The following is an 18,866-nucleotide window of genomic DNA, read 5'->3' on the forward strand; positions in this document are numbered from 1 at the left end:
AGTGGAAAACCACAAGGTCTTTTGGAACTTTTGTAATTGTCCCTTGTTGCCACTTTTCTCCTACACATACCTAGCAAATTTGGTGGTTCTAATATGTATAGGGGCTTTGCTATTAATGTCGACTCATTGACTTTAATGGAATTCACAAAATCGGTTCGTGGAAATTTTGCGGACCCAGCAGAAGTTTGAGGACATTTTCGCAAGATGGTGAGAGGCCGTCTCGCTCATCCCTACCAACTGCTCTTAAACCACCATAAAATTCCAGACTGCAATTTACAATGGTACATAGGGACAATTATTTTAGGTTCTGCAGGAATGTCCTTTGGTCTGGTAATTCTAAAATCGAACTGTTTGGCCATAATGACCATCGTCATTAGCAAAATATTAAATAACATTAAACAATTAAAGAACATTAACATACACTATTTTATATTTACATGATAAAGTTTTAGCCCAAGTTGCCATGAAAACAAAATCATATGTACAAACTCAGCACACTTCCCCCTATCGTCTTGAGAAGAAAAAGGGTTAAAAAATGAGGTGGATGTAATTTTCAATGACGCAGCTTACTTCCTGGTGAACAGTACAACATTTTCACTTTCACCAATACAGAACAGATCGGTTGATCCCAGTGACTCCTCTGTAGTCTATCATACCGTAACAGAATTTTAATTCCTCCTGCAGAATGGCAGCTGATGGTCTAAGAGAAGAGTTGAACTGCTCCATATGCCTGAGCCTTTACAAGGAGCCCATGTATCTGAGATGTGGACACAACTTCTGCCAGGACTGTATTGTGATTGTGCTGGATACACAGAAGGGGTCTGGAGTTTATTCTTGTCCAGAGTGCAGAGAGGAGTATAAAGAGCGTCCCCCACTGGGGAGGAACAGGAAGCTGTGTAACATTGTGGATAATTTCAGGTCAGCTCACCAGGAGGATGCGGAGGTCTTCTGTACTTACTGTGATTCTTCTGTACCGGCTACTAAAACATGTCTGACCTGTGAGGCCTCATTTTGCAGTAAACACCTGAAAAAACACAGCAAATCAGCGGATCACATTTTAACAGAGCCCACCACATCATTTGAGGAGAGAAAATGTTCAATACATAAAGAAATCCTAAAATATTACTGCGTTATGGACAATACCTGTATCTGTATGTCCTGTTGGGTGGCTGGAGACCACAAAGGACACCAGGTGGAACTTCTGAACCAGGCCTCTGAGAAAATGATAGAGAAACTAAGAGAGTCTGCAAATAAGCTGAACTCTGAGATACAGGAGACTGAGAAAAGAATCCAGAATTTAAAAAATCACAGGACAGAGGAGAAAGAGAAAACATTTGTTGTCACCAAGAGAGTCTCTGATCTGTTTGGAGACATCAGGAAACAGCTGGATGACACAGAGAAGAGATTCCTGGCTGAGATCTCCAGGCAGGAGGAAGAAGTCTCACAGTCTGTATCAAATTTAATCCAGAAGCTGGAGGAACAGAAGGACGAGCTGTCCAGGAAGATAAATCAGATGGAGAAACTGTGTAACACCCAAGATCCAATAACTGTATTAAAAAAACAACTAACAGAGATGACATTAGTCCTGAGATAGGCAAACCCATCAATGCTGTACATGATGTTGGATGTCTGGATGAAGGAATTATCTCACAGATGCTCCACAATGGTCTTCTCCACTTTACAGACAGTCTGATAGATCTGAAGAGGAAGAGACAATTCTCAGAGATGGAAAATTCTGACATTTTACTGGATATAAATACTGCTGATAACAATATTATTATATCAGAGGATCTTAAGACAGCCACGTATAGTGACACCTGTCAGAACAGGCCGGAGGGTCCAGAAAGGTTTAAATCCTGGCAAGTACTAAGTACAAACAGCTTCACATCCGGAAGACATTACTGGGAGGTGGATGTGAGTGGGGCAGAGAAATGGCTGACAGGGGTGGCCGCTCACAGCATAGAGAGGAAGATAAATGGAAATGAATCTTGGATCGGTTATAATGACAAATCATGGAGTCTTCATGTAATAGAAACCTTTGGTACCATGCATAATAATATATTTAAAAGACTAAATTCGGATTCTCCAGTGAAATCAGTTGGATTATATTTGGATTATGAGGCCGGCCGTTTGTCGTTCTATCAGCTCTGTGACCCCATCAGACACCTCCACACCTTTACTGCCACCTTCACAGAGCCCCTGCATGCTGCTTTCTATCTGTTCAAGAAATGTTCCATCAAAATTAAAAAGTAAAGAGCAACATCTGAAATCTATACTTTAGCTTCAACTTTTAATGGGATGTATTTTTTTTTCTGCACTTCCATCATCTTCCATTACAGATTCTGTGATGGTCACTGTCTTTAGAGAAAGTTGCTGTTCAGCTAATGACCAATTACCAACTTCTGGTCTGGGTGATATTAATCAGCCGGTTCCACAATAGTCAAAATGTCAGCAGTCTGTTATTCCTGAATTTTTTTTAAATTGAAATAAATCAATAAAAAATCTGCCTATCCTTATTCTCGATATCCTGGCTTCAGAGAAAGTGACTGTATAAAATCACCCAGACCAGAAGTCACCTATTGGTAACAGGCTGAACAGAAAGGTTTCCCAAAGACTGGCACAGTTAATGTTTCCTAAAAAAGAAAAAAAAAACAGCTTAAGGTTTAATATTTTTTATATAACATGTTGACGTTCCAAGTTTAATGTACAGTCATTGCACATGGTATTGTTGCTAAAATTATAGGGGAGGGGTGGAGGGGGTGCTGAAGGCTTTAGTCTAGTTTTGTCTGCCTCAAAAACACAATAAGGTGCTACATAAAACATAATCAATCAGGGCCACTAAGCAACAATCTCATCTCTTTATATGTCTGTGAGGATACAAATACTCATAAAAATGACTATCATTTCTGATTTTCTATTTTACCATTATATATTATTATAACTCAAGATTTAGGAATAATAAAAAATACTTTATAACAGATTTATATAACAAAAAATATAATGATAATGTATAATTTTTTCCATACTTATATGATAAATGATTATTGAATTTTGGTAACTGTGTCCACAATTATTTTATTTGTTTTGCTACTTTTGAGAATAAATAAATTTTAACGTTTTTAATAGCTTGTAATAAAATTTTTTTTTTTACTGACATATCCACTTCATTTTTTTTAATGGTCATCCTACTCCATAATAAATATTTTGGGTGCAAAAAAGTTTATTATGCAGTGAATAGGACTTTCAATAAATAATTATTGTCCATATCACATTTATTGTGCTGGGTTTTTCTTCATAGACCCAATAATAGAATAAACCAAAGTCTCTTGCTTCTAATAAGCGTAGTTCACAATAATGTGTTGATAAGAGAATGGAATTTGAATGCAGGGCCTTCCAGGATCCAGTTTGCAAAGGACCGAGACAGAATTTAAGATCCTGATGTCCTAGGCAGAATCGGACTTCAGATTTAGATTCAGCGCGCTTGATTTGTTATAGGACACATGGATTAGACCAAGTTGTAGTCAATATTTTTTTTTTGCGATACAGTGTAATTAAAAATTATCCCATATATAGCTGGATTGTGTATGTAAAATACATAAAGGCAAATAAATATTGTTCACACTAATAAAGTAATAAAACACAACATAATTTATTGTAGAAACATCAATTAAAAGATGAAAGATAACCTAATTTCCTATTTGACTCAACCAAAGAGGGACATACATTATTGATGAAAAACATTTACTCCTAAGGAAATGTCAGCTTGCGATGAGCATGAGAGGTGGGGGAAAATGGACATACATCATGGTGGCAACTATTAGATACAAAACCCCTTACTTTCTGTCCTTTCCAAATGAAAGAATTAGGGGAAATGGTTCCAGCAGGATGCACACATAAAAAATAACATATTAGGGAGTTTGTAGACTTATTTTATCCATGCCTTAGAAAACATTTCTTTTTATATACAGTACATTTTATAATACATTTACCCCCTGTTACTGTTTTTATCTGTTTTAGATTATTTTTTTTAAGTGACCACAGTATATAATATAAAATTAAAGTCTTGGAAGTTGGTAAAATAATTGCTGTAACTTGGTACCATATCACCAAGATCATATCAAGTAATGATCTAAAGAAGTTGGTCTTTATTGTCCTGGATTATTTAAATCACCTGGATTCTTAATGATACCAATTGTCCACCCAATCCAGGTGTGATGGGGTCATTGCATTTCCTGGACTGTATACAGGGCAACCTGGCACAGCTATCACCTCCCAGCAGGAGACTAAACATTGCATTGTGATCCCCACATTCCTGTTTGTTGTTTTTTGTAGAAAAGTTAAAGTATTATACCATTCTGAGAAGTTAAGTTTCTGAGAACTTTTTAAGTTGCGTACACACAGGCAATGATTATCATTGGAAACGAACGACTAATGACCGTTCCTTCAATAATCATTAACAAAAAAGGTGCACAAGGATGCCAATGAACGAGGATTGTCGCTGGACATGTACGACTGTCCCGGCAGATCTGATTGCATGATGATCATTCGCTATCTATTGTGTGTACGGTCGTTCAGTGATCGTGGATGTTTCTGCAGTACACATTCTCCTTTACATGTCTCTTCCTGCATCCTTCAAAGGATCGTATCTGTGCACATTTGGTGGAATATTTTTGAACGATCGTATCAATACAACATGAACAGAATTGTGCACAATACGATTGTTCAAATATAATTGTGCATAATCTTTAGTCTTCGTTTTCTAACAACAATTATTGCACGTGTGTACCTAGCTATACTTTTGAACTTCATCAGTAAGCTATATTTTTATCTATTTTAAGCTACCACATACATGAACCATAGAATCAATTTTTATAAAACCCATGTTGTATATTTTTAATATTCAAATTTGATTTAATGTCAAATTGAACCTAAATATTGATCATTTGATTCTTTGGAAAGCTCAGGAAAGAACTTCATAGAGGGGGGTTAAAGAGCTGATATTTGCAGTTAAACAATTTGTAGGATTCTATACAGGGAGTTCCATTTCCTGTACAGAAGATACAACAAAATATGAATGGAAATCACTCCATAGTTAAGGAATTTGCCCTCTAACAATGTGACCAGGATCAACTAGAGAGGGTTATTTACCCCAGTGGGGGACATAGACAACAGAATCCACTTAGTTGGGTTCCGACTACTCTATCCAACAATAAAGCCAATTTTTTCCTTTATGTAAACTATAATATTATTTTAGTCAACCTGCAATTCCCAAAAATGTTATATAAGCCTAAATTTCTCATACAGAAAGACCGTCCCCAATTTCTGATATCCAAAGGTTCTTAGTCCCTAATGTAAAGCCCAATTACCATTATAAATGTAACTTTATCTCCACCATAAGAATTCACCAGATGGACCCAACCTGGATTGGACCAGTGGTGTCATTAGGAATCAATGTGATGTAAATATTCCAGGAAAATACAGACCAGCTGGTTGTAAAATTTCTTTACATTACAGATATGTAATCTCTTAACAGTTTTTACCTAAACAGTAACAGAGGGGCAGTTTAGCGTGCTATCTATCAACAGTTTCTGTTGATTCAGGTTCTGTTTATGTATATAGTTTATATCAATGTTTTCAATCAGGGTTTCTCCACGGGTTGTTAAGGGTTCCTTGAGCAATTTGTGACTCTCCGACCAGTTTACCTGACTCCAATGATCTTTGTGGCTATGTATAAGGGTGGCATTCTTCCCAATAATCACCAAGCTACTGTACTGTGAGCTGTGAATATGGCCATTGTTAAAGGGGTTCCCTGAACATCTGAAAGTCCCCATGTTTGGAAACTTGACAAACAAAAGTTTTTATAGAAGTAGTCCTGCTTTTTGAACTGGACACTCTTGATATAGCAACATGTTTTCCTTTGTCTACCTTTGATGACTTCGTCTCCTAGATCGTACAGGTAGGTGGTCTTTGTTATGGTAGACACATCTGTACTCCTTCTGTTGAATCCATCTCGGTTCTATCAATGCATTTTGCATGTAATCTTTGAAAATTATATGGTTTTGTAAAATTATTCAGGAACTGTATACTTGTACAATAATACATATTGGTTGTTTTCTCTAAATTTGCTTCTAGAATGTGGGTAATTTTCATGTTTTTTCATATACAACATTGAACAAATTTGAGCATGATCCATTCTTTCTTTATATGGAAGACTTAAAAATACAAATATAAGACAGTTGTTTCTTAACCCCCTAACAGTAATCCTGAGTGTGACTTGGGGTGGATTTGCCATGCAAAAAGCGGTAATCCCGAGTCACACATGGGGTCGCTTAAGACAATAAAAAAAACCTACTTTGTTCCATTGTCGTCCTCTGGCTTCCTGCTGGTTCCTGCAGCTCCTCTGGACACATCTTCTCTCTTCATTTTTCGCCTCGTGTGTGCAGAGTCGATCTCTGGGGTTTCCGTCGCTGCATGCAGGTGGGAGGAGCGGCGGAAATGGATTCAATACAAAATAACTGTATTGAGTCTAATACAAAAAATTCTTTATATAACATTATATATATATATATATATATATATATATATATATATATATATAAATACAGACTACTGTAGAGTTATATTACATGTTTCACTTTTTTATTTATTTTTTTAACAGATTTTTGTGTTTTTTATTTAACGTTTAATATTAAATGTATTAAATATTTGACATATTTCAGTGAGCTATACTTAAGAGTTATAGGCCTACAATGTAAAATAAATTTCCATGCAAAAAAAGTAACGCTTTTTGCGTGGATATACGGACAGAATTAGAATGCTAGGGGGTGATAACTTCCTTAAATTTCTAAACTTACACTTGTAGATGGCGGTCTCATTCCCCTGTAACCACTCTGGTGAACCGATTCAGTTTGGAATGAGAAAAAGGAGATGGATATATTGAATCATTGGATTAAACTGTGAGTCTTTATCACAAGGAGAAGGCTTGGACTGATTGGAGTGATTCTTTTCATTTACTCATTGAAGATATTAAAGTTGAAAACTTTTTATGGGTTCCCTTAGGTTTGCAGAGCGCCCTACACTAGTGAAGAACAGAAAGCTGCGTGACATTGTGGAGTGTTTTCAATCTTCTTATCAGAATGAAATGGAGATATTTTGCACATATTATGTTTGCATTGTGAGGCCTCATGTTCCAAAAAACACCAAAATCACAGCAAGGGAGTTCGTCACATATTGACGGAACCAATTGCTTTGTTTAAAGACAGAAAATGTCCCACACATCAGGAGACCTTCCAGTTTTACTGTACAGAGGACAATAGCTGCATCTGTATGTCCTGCTGAGTGTCTGTGGACCACAAAGGACACCAAGTGGACCTCCTGAACCAGGCCTCTGAAAAAATAAAAAGCGAAACTAAAAGAGACCACTCCTTGCACACAAGATAGATGCGCCTTGCACTTCTGCAAGTGTTTTGGAACAGTTGCCTGAACATACCAGGATCATGGAGGGCTTGACAAAAACGTTATCCAGTAACGTGATATGACTGAAATTGCTCTGATTGCCACTATACTTTTCCAAGTGCTGGAAAAAGTTGCACAGTTGTTGCCTCATTTCTGACCCCAGGAGGAATGGGCCTCCAGAAGGCTTTACTTTATTATTATTATTATTATTATTAGTTGTTGTGGGGGGAGCAGGTGTGGGGTTTAGGAGGGAGCCAATTGTTGAGAAGAGGTTGCATAAGTTGGAAGTTTGAGAGGAAATGACTGCGGAGAAAACATTTTGCTTGGTGACAGTGAATTCAGTGTTAAAGCTTTGTAGCTTGGCTTTGAAGTCCATGACGTAAGTGCTGAGGCCAGATTTTCTCTACTTGCGCTCAGCTGCAAGAACAGTCTTTTGTAACTGTTTGTTGTGCCAGGGTAGGGGGTTGGCAGGGCGGGGGTATAGGAAGGTAGCAGGAGCCACATTATCCAAAGCCAAGGAAAGAGAGTGGTTTAACATGGTGGCAGCTTCATCTGGGGAGGTGACTTTGGAGAGAGCGGGGGTTAGGGACGCAAGGCATTTCGAGAAAAGGTTGTGGTCAAGGTTACAGATATCTCACTGCTATTGACTAGGTCTGGGGTGTGGTAAAGGGGGGCAAGAGTTCGGTAGGTTGAAGGTGATAAGGTTGTGATCAGAAAGGGGAAATGGTGAGTTGTCAAGGAGGGTGAGGTTACAGAGTTTAGAAAATACCAGGTCTAGAGTGTTTTCGGCAATGTGTGTGGGGCCATTGATGTTCTGTGTGAGTCAAAATGAGCAGGTTATGGAGAGCAGTTTGGCTGAGGAGGGATGGTTGGGCTCATCCACTGCAACATTAAAATCACCAAGAATGAGGGTGGGCAGGTCATGGGGAAAAAATTGTGGGAGCCAGGATGCAAAGTTATCCAAAAATTGTGATACTGAGCCAGGGGAGTGGTAGACAACAGCAACAATGAGGGGTAAGGGGCTGAAGAGACGGACAGAGTGGACTTCAAAAGAGGTGAAAATGAGAGCGGGTGGGGTAGGAAGGACCCTGTATGTACAGTTAGGTGAGAGAAGGAGACCCACACCACCCCCTACTTTGTTGCCAGGTCTAGGGGTATGTGTAAATAGGAGAGAGCAGCAGCAGAGACAGAGTCAGAGGAGGAAAGCCAAGTTTCAGTGGGAGCCAGAAAGTACAGAGACTTAGAAAGGAGCAGGTTGTGTATGGAGGTTAATTTGTTGCCAACAGATCTGGCATTCCATAGGCTGCCAGAGAGAGGGGGTAAGGACTTATGCAGCAGCAGAGAATGTGTTGGAGTCCAGGTGGATAAATTAGTCCAAAGGCAGGAGATGGGAGTGGCAGGGTAAAATAGTATGTCCAAATCTGTTCCAATTCTTATTTCTATTCCCTATATTAATTCCCATTGCGTTTATAATTTTGGCATTTAAGATTTGGGCACATGACCTTGCCTGTTGTTTAAACAGAAGTGCTTTGGGCCCTGATTATGGATGGACCGATCGAAGAATAAGGAATTTGGGATATCAGTTGAACCTGGGGAGGGGTTCTCAGCGCAATAAATATCAATGTGCACTCAGCTGGAACTAAGGGATAGTGAACAGATAATTCTACAGGGAGATTAAAGTTGGATTAAAGTTTACTTGTACCCCATCTACCTCTAATTTTGAGGTTCTGCATAAAGGATCTTTAGGTTCTCTTAATTGAGGGTCAAATAAATTTCTTACAGAACTCTTGATCCCAAATCCTGCTTTTCAAAAAGGTTTGCGAGAGGGCTGAATGGATCAAAGAGCTGTTGATGACTATGGCACAGCTGTTGTATAAACGCAACTTGCCCTCTGTGACTGTCTGTATACCTTCTACCAAATACGATCTTGGCAGCATACAGTAACTTACCTGTAATTTGTTTGCCCATCTGAGCACCGTCCTGGACGGAAATATTGGGCTTTCTAAGCTTAAAATTTGGTTTATAACTCCTCTTAATGAAGAAGGGAATCACTCCTTCCTACCGTGTTTCCCCGATTTTAAGACATCCCCATTAAATAAGCCACCCCCGATTTTTGAAAAAATAATTAAAATAAGACACTCACCCGTGAATAAGAAAGAAGTAGCAAACAAAATAGTCTAAAAATGCACCTGCTGGAAGCAAGGAGCTAATGGACTGTTACTTGAGAGAGAGCAAAATCCCCCCTACTAGAGTAGTTAGGGATAACCAGGTTTATAGTACCAAATTACCCTAATAAAATCACGTTTATTAAATGTACACACAAAAAGTAAAATGTCACGGGATGGTAATCAGGCAGGTATTATCAATGTAGAGAAACACAATCCATGAAGAAATACCATCAGGCAGAGAACCTAATCTGACATATTGTATGTACAAACACAAATTACACTAAAATTCTACCACTAGATGCATTATCTATTACTTAAGGTTAAGACTGCAATATTAAGAGCTGACCAGCAGATGGAGCCAGAGATACAACAGAGATACAAGAAGCATAGGATACAATCTTTCCTTCCAAACTCACCTCTATTACTGCCAGTCACAGATGGCTGTGAGGTGAAGTCAGTGGATATTCACAAGGTGATTGTCTTGGAGGCTAAAATAAATGAATGGAGGATGTAAGAGGAAACAGGTAACACTGCTCACCCACCCACAACAAAGGGGCTGTTTAGGCTTCATATTACCTTACCCACCGCAAGGTGGAGGCACTGACCCTGGCATTGTCTATCTGGGGAGTGGCAAGAAATATATTTTTATATAGGAAAGGACACAGCATATAGACACCAGAAGAGGGGGACTGTGAGCAAGGAGGCAGAGGGCTGGACTGGAGATTGGGGATAGCCAGAGGTGACTCTGATGCAAAGAAACAAAAAAATCTTCTTTAAGCACCCTAGCAGTAACCCCAAGTGTTACTTGGGGTAGAAAAAAGTTGCTAAAAGCGGTAACCCCGAGTCACACTCGGGGTATGTAAACCAATGGAAGGTAATAGTAAATAGAGCTTTACCTGACCCACCGGGGTCCAGTGCCGCGTCCGTCTTCTTTCTGCTTCCGCACCCGATGGGTCACCAGGGCAGTTCCCCCATACACACCACCAGGGGGTGTGTATGTTTTAATTTATTCAAATTATTGTTTTTAAATGATTTTGAGTTTCAAACTTTATTATATTCATACTATTATTTTATACTGTAAAATAAATTTTCATAAAAAAACAATGTACCACTTTTAGACATATAAAACCAGAAAGAAATGAACCGCTAGGGAGGTTAAAAGATGTAATACAATATTTAGCTGCCCTGCGGGTGGTGACTCCAATATTTTTTCTTGGGAAAAGCTGAAGAATCTTTTGTAATTCAGATGAATTGGATGTCTGTGTTCCACACTGTGTGCTGCATTATTTTTCACCATTGGTGAAAGAATGTTCCTTATGTATCTAAATATCATATCTTTATAATAGTTATTCTGCCTAATTGAAATAATGTTGGGTGCAACAAAACATTTGAATTCATCAACCAAAGGGCCCATTCACTCCACATTTATTAGGGTGCATTGCTCATTGCAAATCCAATAATAGAACAAACCAAAATCCTTCACTTCCAATAGGCGCAGTTGATGAGCACTATGGTAAAATGAAACATGGTGCATATAAACACACTGCATCCGGCTGATTATAATGAACCAAACTCCAAAGTTTCTTAAAATCCTTGCAATTTATATTGATCATCCCTGAGGGCATTGCATTTATTTCTCAAGTGGAGTTACATGATAAAAGCAGAACAATAAATATGAAAATACCCTATTTTATATTTGACACCTTCTTTTTTAAAATGAAATATTATGAAACAAAAAACCAACATGGATGTACCTAGCACGTTCTTTGTTCTAGAAGAAAAAGGGTTAAGAGAAAGAGGTGGATCTAATTTTTGACTCAGCTCATTTCTTCATGAATAGTTAAAATGAGAAATCCTTACACTTTCCTCAGTCATGTGCAGGACAGATCGGTTTATCTCAATGACTCCTCTGTAGCCTCTGAAGTTTAATTTTAAATCCAAAATGGCAGCTGCTGGTCTGAGAAAAGAACTGAACTGCTCCATATACCTGAGCCGATGTTGCTGAGATGTGGACACAACTTCTGCAAGGACTGTATTGTGACTGATCTGGATACACAGGAGGGGTCTGGAGTTTATTTATTCCTGTCTGGATTTCTGCCTCAGCCTGGGTGCAACATAGATTCTATCCAGGACGTTCCCAACAATTCATTGGAACATTCATTGACACAAAAATATAAAAACATGTACATGGCCAAACCCAGCTCAGTTTCACACTAGAAGAAATAGAGATATGGCATGTGAAGTAGCAGCTAAGGGGAAGGAGTAAGAAGAGGAAGGTAGGAAGAAAGAAATGAACGAGAGGTGGTGGAAAGTTATAGTTGAATAAAAGAACATTATCCATTCACATGCAAAACTAAACTGCATAGTTTGGTTATTGTTCAGAAAGTATGACTACAGACAGAAAAACGGGTTTTCTTTGCGCAAATAAAGATTCTCTAATGTCAAGACAAAGGATACAGTTTGAAACCCAATGCGTTTCGCCGACTGGCTTACTCAGGGCATGTGCTGTTGTGAATGGCTTTGTGAATGAATATTGAAACATTGCAGGATTTCTAAGTTCCCGAACGTGTGTGGTTTGTGAAATGGAAGCTAGAGATTTGTATCTGGAAGTGTGTGAAGTATGATGACTCGCTTAGGCGTGGGTCTTGTTCTGAGGACAGACGTGCCCTCTTCTCACTTGCCCCTACTCCATGGCTAAATGAGCCATCTGAATGCATATAGCTGATGGCTCATCAACCCTTGGAAATTCCAAGGGGTTAACGGGGGAGATTATGCCCATTCCCTGTGTTGCGGTTACTCCACAAGGAAAGGGCAGATTAGTACACCAGATACGTGGTGCGCTTGGTCCCCTGCTAGACGTGGAGGGGAGGGAAGGAGAGGAGGACACTTATGTGATGGAATAATTGGATTGAAACTTGTAGTGCTGTGTGGGAGAATTGCTGAGGTGTGTGAGTGATTTGTGGGGGAGTTTGATGACATTGCTAAATGGATATGTGTAGATGAATATAGTGTGTATGTGTTTAGTGAATGAAGGTTGGTAAGCGCAAGGCTTGAACATGGACGCTATTATAAATCAAAGATAAAATATATATATATATATATAGTTTAGTTCCTTATTATTTGGATGTTGTTTCATTTGGGTCATCATACAGATATTACAAACGGTGGGGTGTTTTATATAATAGACAAAATTAATGATAATAGTGATAATAACAATAAAGTCACATTAACAATGTCTAAGCATTTATAAATGTTGTTATGGTTGACAGTAATTAGAACTTATCAGTACATGGACAGTAGCAAAATATAAAAATACTCATGGTAAGATGTCTGCTTGTACTTTTTTGACTATAGATAGTAATTAAAAGCAAAATGTTCTATTGACAAATGAGCATAAGAACATTCCTTTGGATTAACCTGCCATAATGCATGATATACCAAAATATACTATATGTTTCTCTTCAGTTTGTTGCATAGAATCAACGTATAAATGATACAGATACATAAAACGTAAAATTGAAGTCTGCTATATTACCATATCCATATAATTATTGGTGCAGAAAAAGGTTACAATCAAGCTTGTTTGAGGAGAGAAAATGTTTACAACACAAGGAAATCCTTAAATATTACTGCACATTAGATAATGTGTGTATCTGTATGTCCTGTTGGGTGGCTGGAGACCACAAAGGACACCAGGTGGAACTTCTGAACCAGGCCTCTGAGAAAATGATAGAGAAACTAAGAGAATCTGCAAATAAGCTGAACTCTGAGATACAGGAGACTGAGAAAAGAATCCAGAATTTAAAAAATCACAGGACAGAGGAGAAAGAGAAAACATCTGTTGTCACCAAGAGAGTCTCTGATCTGTTTGGAGACATCAGGAAACAGCTGGATGACGCAGAGAAGAGAGTCCTGGCTGAGATCTCCAGGCAGGAGGAAGAAGTCTCACAGTCTGTATCAAATTTAATCCAGAAGCTGGAGGAACAGAAGAAGAAGCTGTCCAGGAAGATAAATCAGATGGAGGAACTGTGTAACACCCAAGATCCAATGACAATCCTAAAAAAGGCACCAAGCAGTCAGGAGACATGTGGCATCATCAATAATGTAGATAATGTTAAATGCCTGGATGAAAAAATGATCTCACAGATCATCACAAGTCTTCTACACTTGACAGACAGTCTGATAGAGCTAAAGATTAACAGAAAATTATCAGTGATGGAGAAATCTGACATTTTACTGGATATAAATACTGCTCATAACAACATTATTATATCAGAGGATCTGAAGACAGCCACGTATAGTGACAGCTGTCAGAACAGGCCGGAGGGTCAAGAAAGGTTTAAATCACATCAAGTACTAAGTACAAACAGCTTCGCATCAGGAAAACATTACTGGGAGGTGGATGTGAGTGGGGCAGAGGAATGGCTGATAGGGGTGGCCACTCACAGCATAGAGAGGAAGATAGTTGGAAATGAATCCTTTATCGGTTATAATGACAAATCATGGAGTCTTAGAGATTCATTACATGTGGGCTATAAAAATATATTTGAAAAACTAAATTCAGATTCTCCTGTGAAATCAGTTGGAATTTATTTGGATTATGAGGCCGGCCGTCTGTCCTTTTACCAGCTCTGTGACCCCATCAGACACCTCCACACCTTTACTGCCACCATCACCGAGCCCCTGCATGCTGCTTTCTATCTGTACAAGAAATGTTCCATCAAAATTATTAAGTAATCATTTGAGTGAAACCCATAGTTCTCCCCAGAGGTTTTTATACCCCGCCCAGCTCTCGGCAGCTCTCATCCTCGGATGCACGGATCTCAGTGAGGCTGCTCTGTGCCATCCGTTCAGAGGATTGCTGCTGCCGATGAGAGGTGAGCACACAGCTCAGCCTTCATGTGAAGGAGACTCAGGCAGCCCCGCCCCCATCTCATAGCACGAGCTCTGCCTGTTACATGTATTCACCTTTAGCTCTGCGTGTGAATTCTGCATCCTCACAGCTCTGTGTGTACAAACCTCCATATCTCCTAAACCGTATGTCACAATGGCCTGTAATTCTCAGGGTGTATCGGGGACCCTCATAGATACTAGTTATTACAATTTCATCCCCCCAGCTTTAAAGAATTTTAAGATATGGGGGTCAAAAATGTAAAAAGTTATGAAAATTGAATTTTGGGGTTGCTGTTTCACAGGAAAATGCAACTAGTCCTAAATTGAAAGTGCAAATTGGGGACCCCGGAGCCACTAACATAGCAAGGAGCATTGGGGTGGGGCCCCTAAATATATACCTACCTGTCACAAATCTATACCTATGAAACTACTGTCTGCTTCTATTCTTTGTACACCAATTTCTCTGGGGGTAGGGGGTACAAAACTTAAAATATAGGTGCAAGTGTCGGGCACATTCTCCCCTTACAATCTCATTACTACAGCATCATTAGAACATAAAACACTCTGCCCATTAAAATGGGTTTCCCTGCCCTGTTACACATTACTGTCCACTTATCTAACATTCTGAACTTCAATTGGGGAATGGGGAGGTGTAAGAAACCAAAAATATAGGTACAAGTAGTGAACATCTGTGACTAATATTCCCTAAAACTTCATACCTATGGCATCATTAGAAAATGAACTCTGCCCACTAAATGTCATTGAGGTTGAGGTGCTGGAAGGTTCCAGTCACGTGTAACAAGGAAGTGCATTTTGATGGACAGTTTTTTTTTTTTAATCTTGTAATGATGCCATGGTGATGAAAGGTGACCGCCACACGTGTCCCCCACTTCCACCTATATTTTTGTTTGCCTGCACCTCTTAATTCTGGAGAAATTGGGGTTTGAGGTAAGATGCAGACAGATATGTGTAACAGAGCAGGCAGCACATTTTGCTAGGTAGAGATCTATGTTCTCATAATGCCATAGTAATTACATTTTAAAAAGGCAGAATTTACCGCCTGTTATCAATCCTAGGTGCCCAGCACTTATGGCCTGTTACCAATCCTAGGTGCCTAGCAGTTGCCAGAAGTCACTCAGAAGGGGTAAATGTTTTTGCTGCTAATATGAGCTAAGCCTAACTTGTTAAACCACATTCATTATACTATTACACTCTTAAAACTTAGAACACTAGTAAGTTGGGTCACAAGACACGGCATAGGACAGTTGTGGCAAAAGACAAAGAATAGAAAAATTGGATATACTAACAGGGCAGGCATTACAAAGTTGTAACAAATAATTGGGAGAAGGTAGAACACTGAAACAATAAGAAGTTACTGGATACCAATGGCATAAACAACTGTGAGCACTAAATTTGCCGTGTTTTGCCACACCCCCTTTTTTAACACCCGGCTACAGCTTCCTACCACCCGGCTGAAAAAAATTTCTGGGGAGAACACTGGAAATCCCTACTTCAGATTTACTCTTTAAAGTTTTGTTTATACTTGATGCCTTTATATTTTTATGATATTTATCCATCTTTCCAGCTTCTGTGTATTTTAAATAAATACAATGTTTGAGAGATGCATAAACTCTGGACTTACCTTGTAAGCTGAAATGAATAGGGCAACAAAGGAGTATTGCAGTCTTTTATGTCGTTGTTTCTTTTATGATCTCCCATGGGTACGTAAGTAACTATATTCCTTTCTTGTATACACAAATAATCTGCTACTTTTTATATCATACAAATGTTTTGAATGCTTTATACCCACATCTATGTATGTAAAAATATATACAATCTTCATGTAACCATGTGATACTTGTCATACTTTATAGAATTTCAATATATATATATAAATATATATATATATATACACTTGAATTTAGGTACTTACCTGATTTGACTTATTTTCTATACATATTTAGTCCGTAAAGTACGTACAAAAGATATCCCTTAATAAACCTAATGGTGGCGAAACGACGTGTCGGATTTTTGCGCAAACTCCATATGGTTGGGACTTTTGCTGTTCTTCACACATTTATTTGTTTGATGACCTCGAAGTACTGTGTCTAGTATATAATACCTAGGTCCTAGGTCCTGATTGCGTTATGTAAATGTTCGGCGCTACATAAAACATGATCAATTAAGGCCACTATGCAACAATCTTACATCCTGCATTTTTGTTTTTTTAATGTTTTTGCAATCTCTGTTATGCTACTTTACTATTTTATGAAATTTTAACCTAAATAATTTAAAAATAAGGAAACATATATACTCTATAAAGGATTAATATAATAAAAGAGAGAGATATGATATACATTTACCATGAATTATTCCACTATGATAAATAATTATTGTAATGTGGGAGCTGTGTCTAATGTTTTTTTGCTGTGTTTTGATACTTTCATTTATTAATATATTACAAAGTTTCTACAGATTGGAGTAAAAATTTTTACAGACATATCCACTTTGTTTTGAATATTACTTTTTTAATGGCCATTTTGCCTTCGGCGCATCCCAATGAGGCAGAAGTGTTTTAGCTCGGCTGCTCAGGGACTCAACAAACTGCTACTTGTTTCTTTCTCTGCTGGCCCTTTTTGAGACTTGGAGGCTTGAGTATCTGTGACTCCCTGGAAATGTGCAACTGCAGGGGCGATCGTGTGAGAAGGGAGTGCTGCCTGCTATATACCTGGACCTGGAACTCCAAACACACGCTGCCAGCTGAGAGGCAGGTGTTATTCTGATCAGTCAGCTGCATTGTACAGCTTATACCATGCTAGTAGCATCCTATGAAAATGGTGACAAGCAGAGATAGTTTCATCACACAAAGTTTGCAATATATGCTTTTTCTTGGAGACCTGGAAACATTGGAGGAGTAAATGTTGATTGGTTGTTCACCTCCCCCACTTTCTGCATCCCAGATTACATTACCTGTTAAAATATTTTGAATCCTTTGGGGACTGTACAGTTTAAAGCGTGACCTTGTGAGAGGAGAACACTGCCTGTTAATACATCTGATACTGAGAGTTTCAGATTAATGTTGCTAGTTATGAAGCAGATGCTACCTATACTGATGAGCTCTGCTGTGTAGTTTTCATGATATATAGCAGGACTCTGCAGGGATAAAATAGAGTTGTGAAACTTTTTTTTTTACCTAATTTAAAGAGGTATCATTAGCCTATTTTAAAGAAAATCCCGTGTTGGGTTCAATAGACTCTAATAACAATATTACTATGGATAAATATGTGGGAAGATATCCATCTGAAACCTTTCGCAAACAGCAACCAAAAACAAAATTTAAAGGTTCCCAGAAAACCCCACTGACACTTTCCCCACCTTCTCCTGATAAAGTGATTATGCAAAGTCCACAGAAAAAAACCTATTTTGGAAGCGGAGGATTTAACATCTTTGTTAATGCGAAATACTACAGCAGCAGAGGTGATTAAGTTCCTTTTACACCCTATTTTGATAAATAATTCGCGCACTACAAAACACATTTGAAACAGCTTTGACTTCTTTTTCTTCCAACACTGCACGCATTGTGGAGTTAGAACAAAGAGTTAGTGACCTGGAAGATTAGGCAGTGGAAACACAGGGTAAACTCACTACTCAAATAGCATTGATATCTTTATTGGAAGAAAAAGTTGAAGATTTGGAAAACAAAAATTGATGATCTAATCTCCGCATTCTTGGACTACCAGAAATATGGAAGGGTCAGGAACTGATTAGGTTTATCACAACAGATATCAGTGCTCCACCCAGAAATTTTTTTAAGCCGGGTGGGAAGGAATTGTAGTTGGGTGACAGCCCCTGTATTGTGACCAAACTCTTTAGTAACTACCCAAAAACAGCCGGGTGGGTGCTGAAAAGTGTCGGGTGGTGCACCCAGCTAATAGGGCCTGGGGAGAACCCTGGATATGCCCATGGCCCTTAATATTACACCTCTAACCCTGCGGGCCTTGGAACGTGTTAATCGGGTGGCCCCAGAAAGATCTATACAAAGTAAAAGGCCTAGACCTGTGATAAAAATTTTTTCCCATGTAATGGATATAGAAGCATTTATGATGACGTATGGTAAACAACGGGAGTTGAAAGTGGGAAATGATAACATTTTTATTGTTCCAGGACTTTTCGCTCTCTGTAGCACAGAGAGGTAAACATTTTGTACCTGCTTGTCGTATCCTAGCGGAAAAAGGCATACGTTTTGCCCTTCTTTATCCAGCTAAGTTAAGGATAATGTGGAAAGGGGAAAATAGGTTATTTGATCAACCACATAGTGCTATGAATTTTAATAATGAAGATCTGGGAGAC

General features: G+C 38.6%; 1 protein-coding gene across 1 annotated transcript; it reads left to right on the top strand.

The window, feature by feature from the left end:
• The first annotated feature begins 575 nt into the window (after positions 1-575).
• On the top strand, positions 576-15,546 carry LOC140334717 (E3 ubiquitin/ISG15 ligase TRIM25-like). Its single transcript, XM_072416957.1, is given in 3 exon segments — positions 576-1,562; positions 1,565-2,249; positions 13,184-15,546. Coding segments are annotated over 3 exon segments (2,739 nt in total). The 5' UTR covers positions 576-685; the 3' UTR covers positions 14,361-15,546.
• The last annotated feature ends 3,320 nt before the right edge of the window (positions 15,547-18,866 follow it).

This window comes from Pyxicephalus adspersus, chromosome 7 (assembly GCF_032062135.1).
Source record: "Pyxicephalus adspersus chromosome 7, UCB_Pads_2.0, whole genome shotgun sequence".
NCBI classification, from domain to species: Eukaryota; Metazoa; Chordata; class Amphibia; order Anura; family Pyxicephalidae; genus Pyxicephalus; species Pyxicephalus adspersus.